This window comes from Balearica regulorum, chromosome 19 (assembly GCF_011004875.1).
Source record: "Balearica regulorum gibbericeps isolate bBalReg1 chromosome 19, bBalReg1.pri, whole genome shotgun sequence".
In the NCBI taxonomy this organism is placed as follows: domain Eukaryota; kingdom Metazoa; phylum Chordata; class Aves; order Gruiformes; family Gruidae; genus Balearica; species Balearica regulorum.
In genome coordinates this window covers 5,534,903-5,561,661 of record NC_046202.1, presented here as the reverse complement: position 1 = coordinate 5,561,661, position 26,759 = coordinate 5,534,903, and the positions used below count along the sequence as shown (strand labels likewise).

General features: G+C 46.9%; 1 protein-coding gene across 3 annotated transcripts in view; it reads right to left on the bottom strand.

Moving 5' to 3' along the window:
- Positions 1 to 10: 10 nt before the first annotated feature.
- Positions 11 to 26,759, bottom strand: part of NUFIP2 (nuclear FMR1 interacting protein 2) — a 41,261-nt gene continuing 14,512 nt past the window's right edge. Inside the window, exons 1-5 of one of the 3 annotated variants that reach the window (XM_075771878.1) lie at positions 20,952 to 21,246; positions 16,162 to 17,871; positions 8,139 to 8,171; positions 7,505 to 7,559; positions 11 to 7,213 (exon numbers count right to left, since the gene is read on the bottom strand). In XM_075771878.1, the coding sequence (XP_075627993.1) occupies positions 7,507 to 7,559; positions 8,139 to 8,171; positions 16,162 to 17,871; positions 20,952 to 21,135 (1,980 nt within the window). In that variant the 5' untranslated portion in view covers positions 21,136 to 21,246 and the 3' untranslated portion in view covers positions 11 to 7,213; positions 7,505 to 7,506. Of the gene's footprint in view, positions 7,560 to 8,138; positions 8,172 to 16,161; positions 17,872 to 20,951; positions 21,247 to 26,759 lie in introns of those variants that run through there. The other 2 variants (XM_075771877.1, XM_075771880.1) reach the window with 2 other exon arrangements.

Genomic DNA, 26,759 nt, shown 5'->3' with positions numbered 1-26,759 from the left:
CGTATTCTGAGTCACTGACTGCAAACATAAGCATTTCTATTTTGTTAACTTTAAGCAAGGCGTGTTTACTTCTCCTTTACAAAAAAAAAAAAAAAAAAAGACTGAAAAAAACCCACAGTAACAAGAACCACAACCTGGAAGGGAATAAATCCCCCAGGGAACGGGGTCCCCGGCGCCGCAGAGAGCCCTAACTCCAGAGAAAAGCCAGTTCCAGCCCCTCGCTCGTTTTTGCTTTGCAGGCAAAGCGCCGCAATGCTTATTTTTGTCCGCAGGAGAACAGCAAAGCAACTTCTCTTTCTCTCCACTCCTCACTCCCCTCCAAAGTCGCAGGAAACGGCTCGCGTTCGGAAAGGAAAGGTGCCATCCCACAGGACATCGTCCCCAAACTGTAAGACAGCCACTACACAGGCTCGAGTCCAAGTCTTATTTTGATCCGATGGGTCACCGGGACAGTGATGAACCCTCGACTGCAGATGGGGCACGGTCATCGCGCTGCCGGCCAGGAGCCCGGCTGTCCCACGCCACGTCCCAGCAGCTCACACACCACTACAAACGCTCTTCAGAAAGACTAAGCACACACGCAAGGCACATTTAGTCAGATGGACACACACGCACATGCGCATGTGTGTAAAAAAGCAAATGCTGGCTAAAAAAAATTGATGCTGAATAAACGAATTAAACAGGTAGAGTTCTGACCTATGGCATTTATATACTATTTTCCAGGCAGTTGTAATTCCCAAACGTTTTTCCTATATGACTTCAGATCTTCCTTACTCTTCCCTCACTTTACAGAGGTACTTTATTTTCCTAAACAGTCAAGTAAATTCCCTTTTTCCCCCTCCAGTAAATTCCTCGCCCACGAAGACGAGAGGGTCTGGACCTGCCTGTGCCCCGCAGCAGCACCTCGATGCAGCGAGACCTCCCTCTGCTAGTCCCGAAGCCGTGGGCTTTCACGCCTCAGCTGTCAGGTTTCAGTGGGGTAGATGGTCTGGCCTCGCTTTTTAAGATTTTTTTCTCAGAAAACATCCCACTCCGGGCACCGAGCGCTCCCTGGCACCCAAGGGCGGCTGGAGAAGGAGCCTACGACTGCCCGGCGCTGGGGGCATGCCAGGAAGGAGGCCATGCAATCTTTAATACTGCTGGTTAACTTCACATTGAGATAAAGCATTAAAAAGATCTTTTTTTTTTTTGCAGAGATGAGCAATTTCCTTCCATAGATTCAAACAGAAAACAAAATATTAAAACCGGAGACGAGACAATAGTTGAGATTTTTCTACCTTACAAGTTACTCAGGCATCTTTCCTGCACCGCCAGCCATGGAGGAAGGAGAAGCTGAAAACCTCAGGGATTTGCACTACCCTTCCAATAGCAGCTTGAGAAAAGGAAGGAGAGAGAGAGAAAGAAAAACACCAAGAACCAACCAAAAAACCAAAAAGCACAGTGTTCTCTCAAGTTGAGTTCTCCTTTGCTTGCGTTTGCATAGAAATTCCTGTAGGTCAGCACCAAAATCAGGTACATCCCTCTCCTACACCCCGGCTCCCCCAGTTCCCACGCTACCCGCAGTTAGTGGCTGTGTTACAGGAGGGTTCAACTATCCGCGGAGGAACTATATGGTCATGTAAAAAAAAAGAAAAAAAAAAAAAAGAAAAAAAAAGTGCATCACACATTCTTGATTTTCAGGGTTACTTATAGCAGCAGCAGCATTAATCCAAGACAATGAACAGTTGTAGATTCATTCTTAAATGCAGCAACACTTAATGAAATGTCTTCGAGGAAGGTCATAAGAGGGTCCTTCTCAAAAGGATAAAAGGAAAATTAGACTATTCAATATAGACAAAAAGGAGATAAGACAAAAATTAAAGACACAATCTTATTTACATTAAAAAAAACATTCTTGTTAAAATATCTTTACAACACCTAAGCAAAAAAATATGTATTTTAAGAATAAAGCAGAAACTCCTAAAGCAGTATCCATTTTTGGAACCCTTATTTAGCACCTGAGGAAAGACCATATGGAAAGCAGACAGGTTTTTTTTTTGTTGGGTTTTTTGTTTGTTTTTTAAGAAAACTGTAAGTTCTGTTTTTGCTAAACGTTCATATGTTCGCAGTACACAAGTTTCATACCACAGAAAGAAATGAAGTTGATTTTTTTTTTCTTCTTTTTAAAGATAGTCTACTCATTAATAAGGCTGTAGAAAAGGGACACTGCTATCTTACAAAATGGCTTTAGAGCTCTGGACACATTTTACGAAGCTTTCCAATTAACAGTCAAGATAAATACACTCAGCATCCCCTGGTGAAAGCACAGGGATGACTTTTGCTCCTGTCCCAGGACGGAGCGCAGCCCGACGCCCCCAGCAGCGTGCCTCTGAGGGTCTCGTGCCCCAAGCACACAAGGCCACCCCGGAGCTCTCCTGTACCTCCCCAGATGTCCACCGCTTTGGTGTCGCGCCGTTGAGCGATGCCGCTTTTGAGGATCTCGAGCAGGATACGAGGAAGCCAGCCTTTTACCCTGTGATGTAACACATATTGTGCAAATGTCTAAAGCTCTGTAATCTCTGGAAGGCAGCGCGTCCGGCAGCGCAAACCCAGATCTTCTGCTCCTTTGCACCAGCTCAGGTTCCTCCTCATCTGTTTGCGCTAGGGTTTTTTCGCATGGAAAAAAAGAGTTCTTGTGGTGGCCAAAGCTAGAAGTACTCTGGCTTCTTTGGCTACTCCACCACACTAGCGCTCCTCTAGCCCTAGCCCTCCTCCTGCCTTACGCACGGGTGTGAAAATGTGTAGCAGCTTTAAATTAGGTGTAGCCTTGCTCTCTCCCCTCCTGACCTCGACCATCTCCCTTGTAAACAGCCTCTGTAAGGAAAACAAATCACTACGGACGTATGTACAGGAAAATCTTCTAGGGACGAGACTCCTGAAAGCTTTGGACACCACAGCAATTTACTGAAAAATGCTGAATCAAGACCAAAAACTGAATGCACAGGAAAACTACCAGCAGTCCTGAAAGACGTCTGTGAATGCCATTGCTCCCAGATGTCCCTGAGGTCACCCACTGGCCGCTTCTGGAAAGGACACTATCGTGCTATGGTAACGCTCTCTCGAAGGTGAAAAGTACTAATTACACGTGCAACTGAGAGGACAACTTCCATCTCTTTTTTTTCCTATTTTTTTCCCAGCAGGAAGCAATTTTCTTTTCGATTTAGCTAGCCGGTTCACCCGTCACCCACTCCCAGCTGCCAAATAGCTGGCATACTCGCAACCTAACGAGAATTGTTTGGGTTTTTTTCCACGTTTCAAAGAAGTTCACAGCAGCTAAGAAAGGCAAACAGCGGGATTTACGGTTCAGAAAGGGCAACGGTTAAGTGGATGCCCTGGAGCTATACCCACACCGTCACAGAGACAAAAGACATTTGTAACAAAAAAAAAAAAAAAAAAAAAAAGAGGTTCCATGGACAACTGAGGTGAGTTTAAACCAAAACCAAACTCCAACCAAACCATGAAAGCCATTGCGTTGCCAAGCTGCCGGACAGGCGGAGTAGGAGGGAGCAGAGGCTGAAGGTCCCCAAACCACCATATCACTGGGAACAGAGAGTGGTTTTTAAATCATCTCTTGGAGCGGACAAAACACTCCCTGATCCACCAAAGAGAAAGCAGACCCCGTGGCGAATCTGGCCGACGGTACGTACTCCAGCCTGCGTTGCGGTACAAGAGACACCGGACAGGACCTGCCAACAGAAGAGCGGTGGGAAAGAGCCCGAGGAGAAAGGAGACAGCCCCTGCCCGCGCGGGAATCCTCACTCCAATAAATAGACAACCTGGCAAGGGAACCAGAGGAAAGGGACTCGTCGGACCCACAACAGGAACAGAAACGGGAGAGAAGTCTTAACCTGAATTAGTATCTTCATAGCTAATAAAAAAATAGGTCATGATCTCACCCTTAGTGCCACTTTCTGATACTACACGTATTTAAGGGTTTTTGTTTTACAACTTACTTTACTCAGTGTAATGAAAACAATGGCACAAATAAATACACGCTCACGCTCCTCAGGTAAGATGCTCGTACACACACACCGCCAGCTCCTCGCTCGCCCCCCCCCGCACGCGTGCACGCACAGACACCCTTGGGTGCAGACCCAGGAGAGGAGGCTGCTGCACCCCCTCCCGGGCTGTATTTGGTTTATGCTACAGTACTAATACTCTGAGTCAAACAAACAAACAAAACAAACCCCAAACATGAGACTTATCAGTAACACCTTAGCATTATTTAAGTGTGCTAAATTAGTCACAGCTCAATTTGTTGGTTTTTTTTTATCCTTTTTCTTTTTTTATAAGTTTACACAAAAATAATCAGAAAACAGGTTAAATCTTAAGATATTTTTAATAAGTGCTCAGTAAAGAATTGCGTGAGGACTTCGGGAGGACTGCAGACAGCAACAGGGTGAGTTACACAATGGCACGAGGAAGTTTCTTCCACGGTCCTGCCTGGCTCTAGGCAATAGTCTATCCCAAAAACACCACCCGTGCTGGCTGCAGGAGCTCAGAGAGAGGATTTCCTAACTGCTTAGCGCTGAGCACACGCCGTGGAGCTCACGGAGACAGACAGACAGACATTTGAAGAGAGGATGGTCAGAAACACAGCAGAGAAGCTGCAGAGGGTCTCTGGATGGGTACCACCGGCAAGGGGCCACACACAGCGAGGAAAAGCAGTAGGGACGAACATCAGGGGAAAAACCAACCCAAGCCATCGCTTGAACCGTGTTTCTTTCAGAATTTCTTTTGCTATTTAGAAGACGGACTGGACTAGGCCAAGATGAGCGTCCTCAAATATTCAGCAAGACTCGGATCTTTCTAAAGGCGCAGGGTCAGATTCAGCATGGGTTATTGCTGTTCAGCTTCTGCGTCACACCAGCCCCGAGGGCAGATCTGGGGCACCAGGACAGCGCAGACCCCAGGTAAGCAAAACAGGGTTTGTTTTTGTCTTTTTTTTTTTTTCCTTTTTTTTTTTTTCTTTTAATGGAACCCAGCCCTTAAGGCGACAAGTGACTACACAAGGCAAATAAATACACAGCAGAGCCTTAAAGCCAGTAAAACAAACTGGAAACTTTGCTATTAGCCTTCAACTTTTTGAAAATAATAATAAAATTTAAAAAAAAAAAAAACAACCCAAAACATTTCTTCTACCTTAAGTCTTCCCAGTCCCACCATCCAGTTTGTTCAACACTTTAAAGCTCAGGAACACCCCGGCTCTTCCGCAGCGGAGCCGGAGGCAATTCCAACTTTTGGCAAGCAGTTGGGAGACTCAACAGAATTAAAAATAGGAACATCAGAGGACTAGATGTCGGGCACATCTGTAAACATGTTATACATCTGCAAGTTACGCACACCTGTAGAGGTGGTACAGTTTATAGGTGAAACAGAACTATTTGCGACTGGCCAACCACACATTTCTGAACCTGGACTGATACGATACATGATTACTATATAGTATTACACTACAGTATTATACTATATAGTATTTTATACATAAAATGGAGTAGGCAATCCATAGTCAAACTTTTAAAACTAAGCGTGGCAGAAAGCTAGCAATCTTACAAAAGGTACAGAATTAAGTTTCATTGTCCCACCATGAACCTAAGCGTCTCATTCAGGAACAATCTTATTAAAAGAATAAAAACAATTAAAAAAATGCATGCTACATACTCCTAGTTAACAAAAAAAAAAAAGCGGATAAATCTAAGCAACAAGGGGTAGGCAAAAGTTTTGGGCTTATCTGCTTCCTGTAATGCCCCATAGGGTCCAGTCTAGTATTTGGAGACACCAGCTGCTGCTGACCTCAATGCCCAGATGTTTATCAGCCAGTATTCAGCCACAAACACCCACGATGAGCGCTGGGTATGTGTGGAGCTCGGGCAGGTCAGAAAACCCATTTTTGCTTCATTATTCATTGCTCACTCTTACACTGGACCCTGTGAACTTTCCACCTTTAAAAAAAAAACAACCAAAAAAAACCAAAAACACAACCAAAACCCCAGAAAAACTACCCAACCCCAAGATGATTTGGACGCACTACACAAGCTGCAATGGGACAGAGCGGGTTACACAGCTGGAGCCTGCACTCTGCTCAGCCTTCTCTACCACTGCTAGGAAGCTTTCCTTTCCTTGGGAGGTTTTTTTTTTTAATTTTTAAATTATTATTTTCATTCCTAAGTCCTCCATTTTTGTAATAAAATATATTTTTATTAAGAGATAATTAGAAGCAGAGCCCGGAAATACACAGACTGCATTAAAATATAAAAGAGGATTTCCAACAGGCAGGTGCGGGGAGCCCAGCCATTGGCGTTCTATGGACAAATGGAAAAGGATTCAAATTCCCATTTTTCTTTTTTTTTTTTTTTCATTTTTTCATTTTTTTTTCTTTTGAAATTTTTTTAAAGAGAAAAAAATAATTCAAGAAGGGTGGAAGTTAGCAGAACTCAATTCTTCAGTTTTCCAATGAAAATGGGAAAAAAATCCGGCACATTTAGTGTTAGGAGACAGACAGAGCAAATATGAAGCACCTACAGTTGAAAGCAGAAGATACTTTTTTTTTTTTGCTCCCAGTAATACAACGGCATTAAATTGTGGGAACAGTGGGTTTTTTGTTGTTTTTTTTTTTTTTTTTCCATTTTAAATGCCTAAACAGATTGCTTAATTTTGCACATTGTCTTTTAAAATGAAAGAACTCTTCAGTTGCAATAGTCCAACGTGTAACCGGAGCCAAGTCAACTGTGTGACTTCACCATGCATCCTAGAACTGCAGTATTACCATCTTTCCCCCAGAAGGATGATGCTTTAAGACAATATCCCCAGCATAGGATTGGCTGCTTTACTCCTGGCAAAACATGCGGATTATAATTCTCTGGAAAAAAAAAAGAAACTCTGCAAACTTCAAGGCGTTTCTCCAGCATTCAATGGAAAACAAAACAGAAAAAAACAACAAATCAAAAACAAAATAAAAATGGGGAGGTGGAAGGGAAAGGGGAGATGAAGGATGGTGAATCATCCTGATGTCCCTGTGATTAGTGTGTCACTACAGTCACAGAACAAGAAACAGAAACCTTGTCAAGCGGAAATGCCTCTCCAGTGGGTTGCTGTTGCCCGTGTAGACGACAGCAGAAACTTTAGAACCGGGCTTGTAAATTGAGTCTGTATTCGTTAATCACTTGCATTCACTCTTTAAACAAAAACAAAACAAAAAAAACGAAAAAAATCTATTCAGTACCGGAGATTAAATAATCACGTGTGTAGTCTCGTTGAAATAAATTTTCAGATTCCTTAAGAAGTCTAATTACTTTCAGTTGCCTTTTTTAAATAACTATATATATATTTGTATATATTATCCTGTGATTCTAGTTATGGTTCCTCTGCTGCACTGAAGATTTAGAAGGAGCATAAAAGCCTTTTGTCCCCCACGAACAGCACAAATGCTGCAGAAAGGTTATAACAGGCAGTCTCGTCTTGCTACCTTCATTGATCCGGGCGATCCATGGCTTCATCGTAAGTGATTATCCTTTTGGGATCTGGAAAGAAAAGAAAATCTTAAGTTTCTGGTGACTTTCAGGACCCGTGGCAGAAGACATTCAGAAGAGATCTGCAAAGTACTCGGCCGTTAACAAACTTTTCGTCCCCGGTGACGGTCCGGGAACTAAGGGAGCAGCACTCGCCCCCCACGTTACACCCCTGGGCAGCAGCACACGAGTCTCCACTTACCGCTCTTCCCGTAAGCTAACACTGAACATCTTCACAGGCAAATTGTGGGGATACGCCAGAATTTAAAACTTATTCTTGGGCGTGACACCCAACACCAGAAAGTAATTATTGTATACACACAGGGAAGATGCATTAAATCTAATTTGACACTGGTTTTATTTCTCTTTTAGAGACTCTACTTCTCTCTGAACACCCCACTATTATGGTAAAGCTTACTGGCCTGACTTTTAGTGATCCAAAACACAGATAAACTCAGACTACAACCAGCAAGCGCTGAAGAACCGAACTTGGGCATCTCCTGACACCGATACAACCTGCTCTCAACACCCACCCCAACAGACAGAGCAAGACAGAGCAATTTGGGTATTTATTCCTTCCAATATCCTTACCTTGCTTCTGCAAATTCCAAACCGATTCCATTTCTGTGGAGACAAAACAAGACAACCATTGTTATTATACAGATTTACGCAGCCGTTAGAGACAACTCCAAATATGCTTTAATTTTCTGAGCGTGGCACGACACGGCTGCGGTTGTGCCGAGGCTTTCACACAAAGCCAACCCCATCCAGCCCAGCAGCGCAGCCCCAACCCAGCCCACAGCGCTGCATGAATGTGACGTGAATGATCCAGCGATAAAAGGCAGGGAGACAGCCGTAACACGGTTTTACGGGTCAGGCGGCCAAACCAAGCATCAGAAACGTCACCGCCATTCTCCGCTCCTACAAATCACAATCTAACTTCGGGCTTTACTACTCTGACTCCAACACTGCTTCACACATTACAGCCCCAACAAGTAGCCTGGAGAGATGATTTTTTACAAGCTGATGCTTAGCGTGTGTGAAATCAGAACCGCTGGACAAAGCGAGTTTCTCATGGTTCACAGCACGCATCTGCTGAAGCACACCATGCAAAGATTACTCTGATAACATCGCTGTGAAACTGCTGCCAACGTATCATCCAAGAACAAGGTGCGATGCTCGAGAAACCTGGCTGCCTTTTGGCCTGCAGCTCTTTTCCTATTTTGCCTCTACAACACACTTGTGGGCTAAAGACAAACAAACTCTCTCCAATTCTCCCTGAAAGAACACATGCTTTTGTTTATCTAAGAAATAGCAGTCAAGTTAAATGTTCTTTGCATTAACGTTAACAGAAGACTCTTCCCTTTAAAATAATCCCCAAAATTAAATCACATCTTTAGAGACCTATTCAAAATAACTACAGTTAGCCACTATTAAGTGGGAATTTTGTGTGCTAGAATATTTACAAAGACACTAAGCGTACCCTGTGCCCAAGTTTAAGAGACAAAATTATAGAACAGGAGCACTTCAGTAGGAACATAACCTGCAAGAACAATCTTTAAAGACTCCTTTCTGCCAGAAAGGAGGGTGCCAGGACCTCGGTAGGGGCTAGGAACGGAGAACAGCAACGGATTATTAAGCTACACAGTATGTGCAGTAAAGCACAAAACAAGGCAGTAAGTAAACTAACCGGCATGGGAAAGGAAGAAGAAAAAAACCCTACAAAACTCATGGCCTCAGCACGATGTGTGCCAAGTGTCACCTCGATCAATCGCTTGCATGTTCACGTCCCTTCTCCAACCCTTCATCTGTCCTTTGTCCGCTACAATCTCAAGCTCCCCGGGGCAGGAAATTGCATGCAAATAAATACTGCCAGCCCTCTCCGCACAATTAAGTCTTTTGTAAGGAAGGCCCTGACAAAATTTTATGAGGTCTGTTATTTTTGCGTCACGATAACAGCAGCAATACTTTGCACTTTCATCGGGGGAACCCTAAATAGTAACCGGCCTCTAACACCCCCGGGGATATAACAACTAGCAAGGGACTACCTCCCTCATCTGCCAGATGCAGATTCCCCAGAAGTAAAATGAACCAGCTACTAAAATTACCTCCAGCAGAACTAGTTTTCCATTCAGTGAGGTTAGATGCATCGTTTTCTAACGGCTAAAGAACATCACCTATTTTAATAGCTCTCCCTAAAGGCAGGGGACAGAAAACTACTCTCAAGCTGTTGGTTCCTCCACATTAGAGCAACGTTTGAGCATCTAATACAAGGCAGAGGCTGACACGCTGCCCACTGCTATGTGTCCATGCAAAAGACCACGCTTTCTTTTGCACCTCCATTTGGTCCTAACTTCGTTGGACACCACAAAAACATGAACTGCTTGTATTAAGATGTGCCTGACAATAGACAATGAGATACTATCGAAAACACACCAAAAAAGTTTTAAGTTGTCAAAATACTGTTTTAAAGAAACCTAACAAACCAACACCCAAACTCCCCAACCTTTTCAGATTTCAATCTTCCTCCTTCTTCAGAAAGGGAGCTAGGAGGGAAGGCGGTGTAACATATCCTGTAAATCCCAAATACCGGGACACGCTGGCTGACAGATGCTCTGCCTGACAAAGCTACAAATCAAAGACCATCAGCAAACTGCCTGTGATATCGAGTGTTACCGAATATCGTCTGCCAATAGAAGAGCACGGTCCTCCCTTCTACCTGGGCAGCAGCACATGGATATGGAATAACCACACTTACCAAGTGAAACACCTTCTCAGAGAAAAAATAAATAAACCTTGGGCTAACTGCAACAAAAAACTAGGGAAAAAGAAAGGTTTTACTTCAATGTTAAGACGTGATTTTATTATTTATTTTGCTTTACTTGGTAATACATTAGAGTGACTTTTCCTCCCAGTTCTGGATTGGTTACAGGCTGAGGTCACCTACAACCACCCCGGGTGCTGTGACAAGTGCCACGACCAGTGTAACAGTGGGTGGACAGACCGCAGCGACCGACCTGGCAGACTGGCAGCTCAGCAGAGCCACCACGCGCTGCGCAACGCCTGGCTCCAGCTAACCGGAGCAGCAAGCACAGGTATGCAGGGTGGAGGAAGAGGCAGCCCCCATGCCTGCTTTACAGCCCTCCTTCCTCGGGCTCAAGGAGCTCTTCCTGAGCTCGTTTTCCCTAGATAAAGCTTCCAGAGCGAGTTCAAGCAAGAACTCTTACCATCACTCACCTCTGCCCGGGAAAAGGGACATTCTCACCGTGTGTCTGACTCTGAGATACCAACCCAAAACCTAGCACTGCCGCTTTCCAAAGCGGAAGGTGGTCAAGACCTGACCAACAGACGGGCCACCATTCCCAAAACACAACATGCGGCCAGGAAAATGGCATGCTTCCCCTCAGCGAACTCCAACCCAGCTGGAGAAAATGCCATCAACAAACTCTTGCACAATCCGCCATCAAAGCCAACCCCACTTCGAGCCAGGGGCAGAACTAGGTCACCTCCCATGCCCCTTCCAACCTCAAGTTTTCCAGGATTTTTTTTTTTTTTTTAAACATTCATCCAGCCTCTCCACAGCCCTCCAGCTTGCTGAGGAATTGCCCGGGTTAGACAGCCCCAGCCACATCCACCTAACGAGCTCCAGGGAGAGGAACCACTTCTTCTGGGGACTATCACGGAAACAAAGGGTCAGCGGAAGAAGGCTTTGATGTCAGAACAGACCAAGGTGCGCTCTGGTGAATTGTGGTGAGATTCCTCATAGGTCAATAAAATTTATAGCAGGACTGGTACAGAACCTTGGAGAGGAAAGAAGTCTTTCTGTGATAAGTTGTTAAGATAGGTACTTTTATACACATTTTCCTTGCTAGAGAGGCTGCCCCTGTGAACCGAAGTGTCCGCACAATGCCACGGTACTAGTTCTTTGTTCTTATAAACCTAAGAAATAAACTGGCAATTGTCCCTAAAATGAAGAGCTTAAAAAAAAAAAACAACCAAAAAAACCCACCCAACCAACCAAGATGGACCACCTTCATCTGATTTTTCTGTTTCTATCTGCAGGACACAACAATTCAGTTAGGGGACTGCCCCAGAAACAAAGCAAAGATTAGAAATTCAATGCTGTGGAGACTCATCGCTGTACTGAATACACTGTACTCATCCTGACAACTGGAAAAAGCAGAGACTTGAAGGAGAATTAAATCAGCTTTTGCCCCACAGCGCAGGCCCCAGAAGACCATAAGCAACAGACTGAGATCTAACCCCTTCCCACCAAGGGGGATGGGAAACCAAGGCGGGTTTGTTTTCTTTCCCCCCCCTCTCCTGATGTAAAGGATGAAAATTGCTGAATTCACAGCTCTGCTATTTCTTCTGACCCAGTTCACCATTCCGACGAACGCCACTCCTGGCTGGCCCACGCTGCCTTGCTCTATTTTCCATGCTGCTCTTCTGCTTCTTCATGCGAGCAGAGATGCTGGTGCAACCGAGATGCAGAGAAGGAACAAAGCAGCAGCACAGGCAGAAACTGAGGGGCAAGACAGAAGAGGGAAACGCTGCAGTTTCCTCTCCTCCACCTATGTGGTCTCTGCCGCTGTGCAGCTGAACTGGAAACCTCGATTATTTGCTTTTTAGCTAAGGACAAGCAAACTACTGAGCTTCCCACCACAAGGCCTGACATACAGAGCCCAGTGTTAGTGACAGACAGCCTGGCCTGGAAGACTGCAACTGCCCAAACACAATGAAATTCTGCAAAGCGTTGACAATTATTCCGATACGAAACGTTTCTCCCAGCTGTCTTTAAAAGGAGGACTAAAGCAGGAAGAAGATACCGATTTCAATGGAAGTAAAGCTGAGATACACCCAGACTCCTCTTTTGAAGGACCAAAAAATCCACAAGAACCAGTTTTACCTCCAAAAGATTAGGATTTTGGCAATGCCACACCAAGGCAGAGGTTCAGTTCTAAACTAGATAGGGACAATGTCCCTAAGAGAGCATCACCCCTTCCTAGTCCTTCCATTCTCCCATACTAAGCTACTGCCCCTGGCTCCAACCACATAAACACCAGCCCCACCAGTGCTCAACTGCATCAGATCTACCTTGCTAAATCAGGTACGTCACCCGCGAGTGTTTCAAGGCCCTGTCACAAACACTGAGCAGCGCGGCCTGTCAAGGAAGGCAGCCGCGTTGAAGGATTGTGCTTTGCAGTCAAGCAGATCAGATGATCATGGGAGTCTTTCTGCCCTTTAAAAAGACAAAAGCATGGCACGGAGCAGGGGCACAGAGGAAACCAGCACAAAAAGCATCTAAAAGAACAGGAGGGCTCATCATCAGCCTTGCCAGTACGTTCCCAGTGCCCTGGCTTCTGGGGAAAAAGCAATGTGGGCACGTGCAAACGAGCACAGCCTCCTCCACCAGGACCTCGCTCTGCTCCGCAGCCATCCAGCCTTCCACCCCAGCATAGCCCTGCCACCACGCAGGGTGCTGCGGTGCTTTAAACAGGATTTCTGTACCACAGCCAGCCCACCCTGGGCGTTACCTCCTCCATCCATCCTTTCCCAGGGAAGCTGTGGAGCAATTACAATCTATAATGCCCCTCGCAGTCACTGGGCAAACTGTGCACAGGAAAGCCTGGTTTGCTGGAACAAAGCTACTGAGTAAGCTGGAGGCTTTCCCATAGCCTATTTACAGTCCAAAATGAGGATCCACACAAACCCATCACAGCCACAGACACAAACAGCGCAAACAAGGGTGCAAGCTTGCGACAGGCAGGTCAAAGCACTGCAACTGCTCGTGCTAGAGCCCGTTCCTCACTGTGACACGTAGAGCTTCATCTGTGCACCACAGGTAGTTTGCACATGAACTACATGGAGGAGCTCGGGGTAGGGAACGCACCAGGACCCCACCAGTGCTCTGCGCTCACCCCTGTCCTTGCCCCACAATCACTTCTCTTTGTGTCCATGACCCCAGAGGCAGGGCAGATTTGAAAATCAAACTATCGAGACTTTGCTCCAAATCAAACAGATCAATATGAAGAGGGAGAAGTTCACTCTCCTCTCGAAATCAAAACCAAACAATCAGAATTCAGCTGCCCAGGCAGCTGGCCTAGGCAAACCCGCACACTCTCCTGAGCAGGCAGGAGGGAAAGGCAGCTTGTGAAAAATAAGCGAGTGAAATCGTTCCTTTCCTATTCCAAAGGAACTGGCTGGCTAGGAGTAGGACCTCAGGAAAACAGCCCAAGATAAACGCAGAGGATGGCGTGGGAATTAACGACGCCACTGCTATCCTGCAAACACACCCTGGCAGCTCCGCTTTGTAGCCATTTTGCAGCATGCTGTGCCACAGGAGCCCACCTGTGGGGCTCTGGGGTGATGGCCATGAAGGGGTGATGGCATTTTCCACCTGCATGGGGCAGAGGAAGGCATCGTCCTCCCAATACCGTTTAACCTTGAACACACACAGCAACACCCAACATCATCGCAGAAGACTACTAAGACCAAAACTTATCTCCTGCTTTGTAAACTACCAATAACACCGGAAGACTAAGTAGGACAAAGACAAGCTCAAGCTGTTTGGAGCACTCCTATCACTGCATTAATGACAACACTGATTAGAAACATCCATCATCTTTCACCCCTAAGTAACACCTTCAAGTTGGCACAAACACAGCTTGAAAAAGAAGTCGGCAAACGGAGGAGTGGTAGGGCAGGAACCCATCTCCCCAGGGCATCCCAAGGGCACTTGCTCTGGATGCTCAACGTAAGAGCATTCACATGCAGAGGCAAGGAAAGAGCAGAAAACAGTATTTTAAAGAGTGCTTTAGGTGTCCATTCTTGCTATTGAAAGTAATTAACTCCTGTGTTCAGAAGAACTAAAAGCAGCCAGACTTTGAAGTTAACACCTCCTTAAGAGGACATGGGAAGGGAGTGTTCTTTATTTTCCTGTTGTTACTATTGTTTTACTGGGGTCTTTCACGCAGCTAGTGAGAAAGGAGAGCTGATGAGTCTTGCTGCGGCTGTACAGAGCTGCTTTCCTACAAGAAAGTTCAGGCTAGAGGAAAACAAAGAGACTGACTTAACAGTTTGCAAATTTTTCTAACATTTAAGAGGAGGATTGCCTAGAACTTCTCTTCAAAACCACGCTATACTTTCTGGTACCCCCATTTTCTGATGGGAAACTGGGATTTAGGCTGCAAACAGACACAAGGAAAAAGAATGGAAAGCTTGCTTTAATACTGGAATAGACTGAGCCAAGGATGAAGACCCAGATAAAGCTGAGGAACACTGTTCTCAAGAATACTGGAGCTTAAAATGTTAACGTCTTGAGAGTGTGATAACCTGGAAAAATACATGGAGTTATTGTTTTTAAATGACTGGGCTTACTATCACTAAAGGAAGGCATCTAAGTTTCCATATGCTATAGAGAGAATTTGTGAATAGGTAATTTAAGAACTTTGCAGTGGTTCAGAACCCACCACATTTGCCAATGCCATCCAAACCTCTCCGCAGAGAGAAGCGAGATGCTACCCATGTATGTATGTGGAAAAGTGAACAAAAAACAGATGATCACCTTTTTCCCTTTGGGTAGGGGGATGCAGGGAGAGAGGGAAGGGGGAGGCGAATAAAAAAGGAACTGCCCTTGTGTGTCAGGGGTAGGTAAAAAACACGGTGCCAAAAGGGAACACACAGCTGGGCTCCCACTAACACCAAGCCAGGACCAAAAGCCAAGAACTGCCACAAGACCTCAGAGCTTCCGGGGCTGAGGCTCAAGCACAAAACAAAGTGTCCCACAGGCTTCCTTCTCTTCTTCCCAGTTTAAAGCATCTATATCATGCTTGAGTCACTTTAGTCTCAAAAAAACACAAACAAAAAAAAAACCAACCCAGGGGAAAAAAAAAAAAGAAAGAGTTGGACTACAAAGGATTCCATGAAAGCAATAAAATCATCTGAAAGATTTGGCCTACAAAGACAATGAGATAATTCAATCTGCAGCTTACAGAAGAGTTGATAAGCAAAGATTTGTCTTGCCACTGCCATAATATTCAAGAAGAGCAGGAGGAAAGGGGGGGGGGCTTGCTTAAAAAAAAAATAAAATAAACCACACCATGAAAAGCCATAGGAGTAATTTTTTTCTTCCTTCAAAGCCATGATTTCACAGCCTGATCTGCCCAGGGGAGAAGCTGCAACACTTTGGTGCTAGAGGTGTGAGAACAGCCTATGAAGCCTTTTCAGTGACAGAAAATCACCTGGTAAAGCTGGAACAGAGCAGGTGAACCTACAGGTTTAACTCCTTCCAGCGCTGATAAGCTTAGGAAGACCTGCTTGTTCCATAGGAATTAAAATGTAAAACACATTAGCTAAGTATCACCCCTATCCACATCACTTACGCTTGTCCACGGGAACAGGGAAACAAATACCTCTTAACATTAATTAAACAACTGTTTGAATAACTTTCCCAAATAGTTATTGCCATCAGAGATATGCAAGCAAAAAAAGCTCATTTTTAAAACAATCAGAATTGCTGTAAGGAATATATATCATGTTAGAATATTGCACTTATAAAATAAAATAAAAAAAAGATAAGAGAATGCCCTTAGGCAGCAAGTTAAGCCATTACCTTTAGTGTGATACATAATAGCAGCCCTCAGGTCAAAAGAACCCCAGCTATCTTTCCTTTCTAGGCCTCTCTGGTACCTCTGTTCTTTGGCGGAGGCTAGCAAATTGTTCGTAGGAGAGGCCAGAGGATTCTCTATTTCATAGTCTTTTGAAAGAAACACTAAAGCACCTTGGCTACCGGTGTCTGCCTTTTGTAGGTCACCTGTGTGATGCGACTCCAAAGCTAAGACACCACCCTCAACAGCAGTCCCAGGCTTAAGAATAGCACTAAGAATTTGAGGGCTAGTCCGTTTATCCAGCTCATAAGCCTTAGGAAACACAGGTTGTTCAGTTCCTGAGGGAATGATTTCAGCACACTGTGAAACCAAAGTGGCAGGATATTCCCCTTGAAATGTCACTTCCATTAACTGATTATCCGCAGATTTCCCCACAACAGTTTCGGGGCCAGCGCTGGGCTCGTTTATGAAAGACAAGCCCCACTGATTCTGGAAAATATCTCCCAGGTTCTGCTGATTCGCCTGTGATGGGAAATCGACTTGCGCTGTACCCAGAAGCACAGTTTGCATATTTGAAGGGTAGATAAAAAGGCTAGATTTCTTTTGTTCGAGAGCTGTCGAAGTTGTACTCATGTCCTGGGGTGCTGACTCGGAGGAGGTGGATGATACAGTACTAGCAGCAGTTGAGAGCAGTGGCTGGGTCCCTGGAGAATACACATTTCCATCAGTCCCTGCTAGAATTGGCCCATTCGAAAAGCTAGCAGAAGTAACAGATTTCATAGCAGACATGGGGACTTGGGACAATCGACTTGATGTTTGGGCCTGAGTTTCCCCAGCAGATGACGAAGACGACGAAGACGATGTGGATGGGGCTTGAGCTGCTTTGTTGAGGTTTTCTTTAACTTTACTTGCATAACTTATTTTGGGAACAATTTTAGCACTGCTATTGTCCACTGGAAAAACTGGGGGTGGTTTAAATAAGGTCCATGAATCCTCTTTAGATGTAGCCGACGATGCATGCTTCCCTTTGGGCCGGTCATCAAACTTCTTGCTGCTAATCCCAGGTTTGGTATCAGAGCTTTTTCGCTGTACATCCCCAAGCCCAGGCTTCCCCCGGCCTGCTCCACCAGCCCCAGCCTCGTATTTCCAAACAGGCTTAGTATTTTCAATTCGGTTCCCCTTTTGTTCACTATAATCAGGCTTGAAACTCTCAAGTTCCTGTTTTAAGGTTGGTGCACTGACCTCCTGTTGCATTATTTTGTCCTGTACTAGATTCAAGTTCTCACAGCCCTTGGCACTGTTGCGCCTGCCTTTCCGTTTTTTAGGCGTAGTATATCCACTCTCAGAGCCGCTACCATCGTTATCGGCCCCTTTGCCTACGTAGCCATTCGTGATATAGCTAGAATTATTGGTTACCACACCATTTGGAATAGACACTCCCTCCGGCTTGTCTGAGGACTGGCCTTCTCTAAGTTTATTTTCATAGGACTTCTCATTCTTTTTGTCCATGCTATTTTTCTGAATGAAGTTCTTGGTTTTGATTCCAGCTTTCCCCAAAGCGCTGGCCTTCACAGTCTGCTTTGGGGTCACGTTAGTGTCTACGAGCTGCTGGCTGCCATTGGGTACCCTGGATCCTGGGGTGGTGGTTTCATCAGAGCACAGGCCCTTTAATGACACTTCTCTTTCTCCTGCGTTACCATTTAGCTCTCCGTAGCCTAGAAGAAAGCCAAAAACAACAAGAGGCAAGAATTAGAATGTGAAATCTTAAACTTCTGATTGTAGAAAGCTGTAATCAGCCCCAAACGTATCCAGTTTCCTCAAGTAGACATTTTAAAACAGGAAAACATCTAGCCTCTGATGTACAAAAGCATATGCTTATTTTCTGGAAACCACAGCAAGAAGAGTTAAGGAGAAAGTACCAGCAGCTACCGACTCTCACATACAACAGGGTGACGTATAGGTAATAACACAAAGCAAAAAAAACATACAGATACTACATAAGGAAAATACACTGTACTAAAGATAACTGGCAAGCAGGAGAGCTATTTCATCAGCTACTATTTCCAGGTCACGCAGAAGAAAAAATTAATTCCCAGGATGCTTCAAGACAGAGATCCGCTGCCTTTGCTACAAGATTTGTTGAAGTTCAGAATCCATGCTGCAAACAAGGGCCAAGTCCTATCATCTCGGTCAGCTCCCAGGCCAGCAACACCAGCAGCCCTCCTTCCCACCTTCCTCCCAAACACCACCTCTAGTAAGGGGAGGGGAGAAAAAAGACATTTTCCAAAAGGATGTGTGCAACTCCAGTTGAAAGTGGCATCTCCTTGCAAAATAGCATCCAACACCTCCCTACACACGCTCTTTAGCTTTGGAAAGGTGACAAATCTGGAAAGAAAGGCATCCCTGCAAGCACCCTTCCACCACCACTGGCAACTGGCCTCCTGCCCACTGAGAAACTTCAGCATTTCAGAGCGACACTGGGAGACCCAGCACCCCGAGCAGCACAGTGCTTGCTGAGGGCTCCAACTCATCAAACCATGACATTATGCTCTACACACAAAAAGCTTTCCTTTTTGCTTCTCAAGTTTGTTTTCTAGGTCCTACAGTTCCGAAGTGAATTTTGAGCGTGCAATTCAAGCGCAGTTGAAATGCAGTGGAAGCTCAAGACAGCCTAGACTGAACCACCTCATCTTCCTCAACTATTTTTTTTTTTTTAAAAAAAAAAATCTCTGGCCAGAGACCTATTGCTTTTGAGGGCCCTGGCTACAATGCCCCAAGAGAAACCTTGAAACCCCTCTGAGATGGGAAGAGCACACTGTACCCAGCTCGGCAAATACACTCCAGCTGTGGACCAAGGGGAGACGGACTCCAACTGCACCCGCTCCTCTGGGAAGAACTCTGTCCTCGCTCCTCTGACTCATCCGTCCTCCTTCCCGAGGGTGGAAAGCCTTACATCTCCCGCAACAACTGACCCACCTAAGGCTTCATCCGCAGCCACGGCGGCACGAAGTCAGCACAGCGCACGGAGTCCCCCAAGAATGAGAGTGGGCACAAGTCCAGCTTGAAAAATAATGTTTTTGTTGTTGCCTATGTTGTTGAAATTAACTGCTATACTAGAAATCATTGTCATCCTGACATCCTGGAGCCTCAGATGTCTGGCAGATGTAACTGCTCAAGTTCTGTGCAAGTCGGGAACACAAGAATCCTTGTAGGAATCTTTACAGAAATTCCACAACTGAGTTTGCTGAGAGGGATCAAAAAGGATTTTACTACACCCAAGTTATCTGTAACCACCACAACTTCCACTGTAACTTTCAAATATGCTGTTAAGAATATTAACCATAAATACTTCATCCCAGAGAAAACGCATCAGATTCTCAGCCAAGTCGAGGACTAAAAATTAAGTATTTCGGAATAACGTGCAAGGAAGCCTTCTCAAGAGCAACGTGTTATAGCTGACCTTGTATGACTCAAGACTTCTGACACCACTCGTTAATGAAACAAAACAATAAGAGTGGTCATAAGACCATTGCAGATGAGGAGCGAAAGAATAAAATGAAGAACAAAATCCATTTCAGTAAGTCAGTGTGTCAGCAGTTTCTAGTTCCAATTTTCAAGTATTTACAACTCAGCTGCGTGAGTCTTCTCCAGATCAACATTTGGCACAACTGGCTGCGGCCTGGACACAGAGGTGCAGCAACCAGAATTTGGGGGGGGAAGGGAATTGTGTCAAAATGAACAGGTGAAGAGTATTTGGCACCCTCACAAACCGTTTCATAGCTGGAGAGGGAGGGGTGTAAGTGCATATTAAAGCCCCGGGCACACTGCAAACAGTGAAATGACTACTCAACTTATTTTTGCTCAGTAACTTATTTTAGCATTTGCCTGGCCGAGTCGCTCCTTACCCCCGCTCCAGAGGCCGTACACAGGGCACCCTGCACAGCTCTGGGCACCACCAGCCCTGCTCCTGATGGAAACCAGGTCCCTTCCCATCTCCCGCCCGATTATGTAAATGAAAATTTCAAGGCAAAAAAAAAGAAATTTAAAAAAACCCAAAAAAACCATCCATGGCATTCTGGCTGCACTTGCTTTGAACCACCCACCCCCCAAGCCCCAAATTGGGATTTTTGTGAGACGCAGCCGGGCGGCCCCCCCGGGTGGGAGATGGGGGCTCCGACCCACCCCCCACCCCCTCCCCGGGCTGCCCGGCCACCGCCTCTGCGGCGCTGCCGCCCGGCCAGCGTGCCGGTGGCACAGCACAGCCCCTCTCCCGGCCGGCCCGGAGAGCAGCCCCGGCCCCAGCCCCTGCGCCCCCGGGGCTACGGGCGGCGGCCGGGGAGGAGGCGGCCGAAGGTCCGTGTCCCCCCCCCCCCAGGCCGCGCACACGCCAGGCCGCGCCGCCTCCCCGCTCCCGCCGGCGGGGCCGGGCCGGGCCCCTCCGCCTTATCTGACTCATTGATTTTTATGCTCATCAATTTTTAACCAGCGCCTCGCCCCCCCCCCCAACCCCCCCTCCCCCAAACACCCCCCCCCCCCGGCTCGGCGCGGCCCGGGCGGGGGGGGGGCAGCGCCCCTCGGGGCGGCGAGGCCCGGCCCCACGTGCCCGGCGGGCGGCGGCAGTGCCGGCAGGGCCCCGCGGCTCCCGCAGCCGCGCCGGCCCCAACATGGCGGACAGGAAGCGGCCCCAGCGCGGCGGAGAAGCTTCCAGCCGGGCCGGGGGAGGAGGAGGCGGAGGAGGAGGGCCCCGCCGCCGCCCCGCGAAGGTCACAGGCCCCGGCCCGCCGCCCGCCCCGACCTGCTCTCCGCTTCGGCGCCTCCTGGTGCAGCGGGCCGCCGTGCTTGTGCTCGTGTCGGAGCGGCGGCTTGGGCTGGGCTCGGCCGTCGGGCGGCGGCAGGTAGGCGCTCTGCGGGTGGTGGTGGTGGTGGTGGCCGTAGTAGTAGTAATGGTGGTGATGGTGGTGGTGGGGCTGCTCCTCCATGGGGGGTGGCTGGCGGGGCCGGGCCGGGCTGGGCGCTCGCTGCTGGGCCGTGCGGCTCCGGCGCTGGGACGCGGCTGGCGCGGGGGAGGCGACGGACTGGCAGCGCCCGCCCTGCAATCAGCGAGCCGCGCCGCCGCGCCCGCCCCCCGCCCCGCCCCACCCCGGCCGCCCGGCGGAAAAGGAAACGCCGGCTGAGAGGCGAGGCGATGCGGGAGGAACCGGCCCGGCCATCGCGGCACGGCCTGGGCGGGCCCCGCCTGGCCGGCTCCTCCCCGGGGGCAGCGGCAGGTGAGGCCGCGCTGCCGGAGACGGGGACGGCTTGGGGCGGGTGGGCTTTTGCCTCCCCCCTCCCCCCCCCCCCCCAAAAGCAAACAGGGCTGAGCCGGAAAAAGGGGCCACGCCGAAGCCATCTCCTTCCCCTGCCCTCGCTGCTGAGTGAGGCCCCGGAGCCTAGCGCGCAGCCCCACGCCTTCGCTTCGCCAGAAGCGGGGTGTTTCATAACCCTGCTCCGCAGCCCCATCACCCGGGAGGAGGGCGGCTCGGGATGCGGCAAAGCCTCGGCTTTACCGTCAACGAGCGGATAAACCGCGCCCTGCTGCCAAGCGGTGCCAGGCCGGTGGCTGCAGCAGGCAGGGGTTATCGGAGTAGCGTCAAACTGGGCCACGCTGGAAGGGAATTTGGTCAGGGGCGTGAAACAGGAACACTGTAAACTGCCAGGTTTCCAGCCGCAGTCACGGAGAACTCGGGAGCGGCAGCAGCGCCCTCGGAAAGACGCCGGGTTGAGCTGCAGAGGCACCCGCCGGAGCCCCGGTCTGCTCCCGGGCTCCACCCGCAGCCCGCCCGCCGGCAGCGCAGCCCAGGACAGACCCCGCCGCTCCCTTCCCGGGCCTGCCCGGCGCCGTGCGTGCTCGGTACCGGCTCTGGTGCGGGAAAAGTAGGTTCCAACAAATACTCCTGCCCGCTTCCGAGAGAAGCGCTGGAGATTTTGACCGATGCTTAACAAAAATCACGGTCAGGTTGTTGGAAAGGCTCAGATTGGATGGGGGAGACAACTTGAAACTTGCCAAAACTCGTAACCCATTTCATACCATTTCAAACCTCTGATAATCCCCGCGGGAGCATGTTCAGCACCTAAGTGACCTGAACTCCTGCCTCTGCTCTGAGCGTGCTCCACTGCAGGGAGGAGAAGGCCAGCAAGACATTGCCCTCATTGCTCCTCCGGCCAGTGGCTCCCAATTCCTCTGCAACACCGAGGCAGAGCGCAGGCAGACCCAAGGATCCTCCACCGACACCCAGGCAGCACCGAGACAGACGGGTTTGATTTGAATGCAGAGCAGTGAGAAACCGAGGCAGGAGTTAATGAGGGTAGGAAAAGGGCAGAGAGAGGGATGGGGACACCAGAGATAGACAGAGTCCTGCTCAGCCTTAATCACTACTCCAGTATGATTAATTACCTCCAAATACTCAGTGTACACCGCAGCAAACAGGGAGGAAGAGTGACAAAAGAAAATGTGATTGTGTAATTAAAGACTTTATAATTAACGTGCTCAAGAAGAATAAACAGGCTACATAGACGATCTTAAAAATTGCATTTCCTCACTTCTCAGGGTTTGCACTTGCAGCTTTAATGCCCTGCTATATTTTTTTAGTATTTTAATAAACAAAATTAATAAAGTTCCCACGTCCAGAAAGCCCTCTCAGACTTTGGCTCTGTTCTGCTGGGCGCTGTACAAAAGACAGAGAGCCCTTGCCCAGAGATTTTACAGTTCCCAAGTTTTATTTCAACAGAACATAGTTGAAAGTCTATGCCTCAAGCACAGCTTCCCACTCCACCCTCCTCTTTAATACAAGGGAGGTAAAACTTTTCCTACCAGAAATACCAACTTCTACAGATTCAAAGTAGCTGAAATACCACGAGTTCCGTGCCAAACAGGACCCACAGTTTACATTTCGTTCAGCACAATGCAAAGCAATTTAAATCGCAGTTGAAACCATTTAAGCAAGCAACTATGAACTTTGGGCTTTACCCATGCTCTCAGGAATAACGGTCCTTTCAAACACTGACTCATAGAGTGACCTCACATTGCTCAGGAGACAAGTCTTAAAATGAGGAGTCAGGCTTTAATCACAGTTGACATTTTATTGGTGGCTTGGAAGAATTTATTTTTAATATAAGGAACCGGATTGAAGACATAAACTTCAAAGAACTCTGAAGAAAGCAAACAATTATGGACAAATCAGCTCTGCACACACATATACCAGAAATCTAAATGCAGAGAGCAGTGGGTTGTCTCTTCGTGAAAGACAAAGCAACTCTCGCTGCTTAGAAGTGTCACGTTGTCAGTATTGTATTATCTAAAGCTTGCAAAGACAGATTAAAAAAAAATCCAAAATGATACAGCCTGGGGCCCATTACATTCAGTGACGCACCTGGCAAATGAAGCACAGGCATCCCACTGCAGGCATCCCACACACGTGTGTGGCTACTGGCACGCGTGTGCCTACAAGGTGGGTCAGCGTCGCTGCATTTCGAAGGCACTACAAGTTCCAGCATGCAGTGCTGCACCGAGGCCTGTTATCGCCTAGCTGCCATGCTGGGACGTGTAGTCTTCAGGAGCTATATTAATCCCATGGTTAGCACAATGTTGCACCAGTTACACTGCGTATTAATATTCAGCAGTTGTTGGGGATGCGTTCTCTGGAGCTGTGGAAAAGGGAAACCAGAGACTTCCGGGCCTCCTCATTTGCAGCAGTTTTTCTTCTTGCTGCTCTTGGAGTTCGGTAAGCCAGCAGGGTCTCATGCTAAGGAAAGAGGTAATTTTCCTTGGAATTCTGCACCCACTGCCAAGTATTCCCACATCCAGGCACAAAGCTGTCCACGGCCAGCAAAATTTCTAACTCTGTAATTTATTCAAAGCTTTATTTTATAAAGCTTTGAAGTAGATGGCTTTTCAGACAACCTGCCATTTAAAGCTGAAAAATGAAGGCAGCAAGGAATGAATCAACTGCTACAGAAATCATGAGAAAGTTTTCCTGAAGAGTCTGACCCAAGATGAGTTTTGAACTCATATGAAAATGCAGTTAAACTGTTAAGCTGTTCCAGTGATTTACTAAGAACATATAATTTCCTTTCAAAGGCAATCCCCTTTAAGACACTACATTTAATTTCCATTAAATACTTTCAGGTAAGTTAAAACCAAAATTATAAAATTAATCCGTGAAAAGAAAAAGGCTAGCTTTGTAATATTTCTTGTGTCTGTCTCCCACTTTAAGACTCAAAATTGGGAAACACCAAAATTACTATATTTATAGATATTGGGAAGGGCTCTTCTACAAAGTACGTGTGGCATTTATTTACGTTTTTCCCCTCACAATGTTTTCACTTACAGCAAGGGTTCAGACTTGCAAAATGCTCTATATTCCAACACATCCAACCTAACAAAGCACTCAAGCAGATGTTTAGTTCCAGGTATAACTATACTACTCAAAACCTTGCCAGATTCGGCCCCTGAAATCTAATGTATTTCAGTAAAAATGCAATCATGATTTACTAGTTGATAATCAAACGTTGGAGGAAGACTCAGGTCTCAGAAGAAGTAGTTTAGCCAGGAAGGATGACGGGGTGACAGTGCTCCTTGCTGCCTTCTGCTTGACCGGGGTACAGCTATCCTCACAGAGCTCACAGTACTGGCCTTCACAATTCATTCAGGTAAGGTGGAGCCTCTTCCCAACTCCATTTTTCTACATTATTTATAGCTACAAAGCCAGTCTCTTTAAAGACTTCTCTCTCTCGAGACAGCTTGATAGTAGACTTTAGGTTAGAGGTCTTAAAATATGGCCAGAAAAAGAGGATTTAACCATGGAATGGATACCGTAGACACTTATCTTTCCCATTCCTAACAATTTAAGCATTTCCACCTAATAGCACATGCTGAATTAGATTTTTTTTCCCTAAAATCTTAACTTCCAAATGCCATAAGCATACTATGTTAATCCTTCATTCACTCTCCAGAAAATTAAGGCAGCCCAGCACCAAAAATAACCATAGGGCATAGTTTTGTGAGGCAGCAAACCTGACGTAACGGCTAGCTGCTCCCAAAAGGGAAGGGCATCTCTCCCTCTGCCTGCCTCTGCCCTGCCCTTGGAGCAGCACTGGTGCTTCTCTGAGCCTGCTTGAGAAATCAAACTACAAGACAATTCTTCAGATGAAAAAGTGCACATTTATATTCTGGTTAAGCTTCCTGAACTGTTTCGTAGAGGAGCCAGACAAATATTAATGCCCTGAAGAATGGGCTGTAACTACAGCAACTCAGGAGTTGCCTTCTACAGCCAACCCCGCTGCAGGGATGACCTCTTCTGGGAATTGGGCGGTGGGGACACAGCTGGGGTTGCAGTCACTTAAGCCATCTAATTTTATTTTGCTCATATTTGTGACTCAATCCCCTCGAGTGCCTGAAGAGGGATGGCGTGACCACCCTTCAAAGTGTTTTGAGCAAGCTGTAACAGAATGGCTGTAACCAGTGGGACTGCCTTCTGGTGGCTCCATCCATTGTTTAATTGGACTAGATCTGAGGAACATCCCCTGTTGTAAACACATCGAAGTGTTCACACAGGCATGAATAACATCTGCTGCCCATATCTGCATGAAAAATTGTTTACTAGAGTGCAATCATATAAATTGGAGGCAGCTTCTTGGACACATATAAGAAGCGGCACAGGAGGCGGGCTAGCAGGTCAGCCTCAGCCAAGTCTCTCATCATTACTTGTTTGGGATTTCAGAGAATCCTGGCTTCGGGCTTTCAGGCAGTTCTGGATCTCCTCCTGCTTCCTAGGATCATCACAGGGACCACAAAGAAATCTGCACAAACACCGTCCAAGGTGCTCTTGCAAGAAGTGCCCTGCTGTTAGGACCTAATGCACAGGCAGTCCAGCCTCACACGGGGGATTGTATCGGTCACTGGTTGCAGCAGACTTTGACCTCTGGAAGACAAATGAGAAAAAGCTCAATCCACAAATCCCAAGCACTTTTTATCGTGTTATACAACACAACAGTCACAAGGTTGCTAGTCACTTACATTTCATTCTTATTCCATTTGGGTACCAAGCACATATTTTGAAACAGGGATTTTTAAAAATTGTTATTTTTTTAAATATGCATTGGGTAAGTCTGCATCTGGCACGTGGGGACTTAAATACTTGTGTTTGGACTCAGGATCTCCCACCTAACAATGCCCGGCACTGGCAGAACATTGAATCTAGAAGGGTTATTATTTGAGTTATTACTACGATTGCTGTTTCATTATGTGACACAGGGCAATGACGGTTGACTACAAGATTAGGGATTGAGAAGAGCCCTTGTCTGAAGGAAAATTAAAAAGACTGGGACTATTCACCTCTGAGGGAGTGAATCAAAAAGTCCACAGTGAAGGTATTACAAAATGTATAGCCTAGAGATAGCAGTTTGAGAACTTTTGTTCCCTTATCTCAAAGCATAGGAACACAAGAACATGAAGGGGAAAAAAGTAAATTAAACAATAACAACCATCTTGTAATGTTTTGCATAAACTCTATATGGAATTCACTGACATGCAACATTGTGAAGAGCAAGGTATTGTTAGTATTCT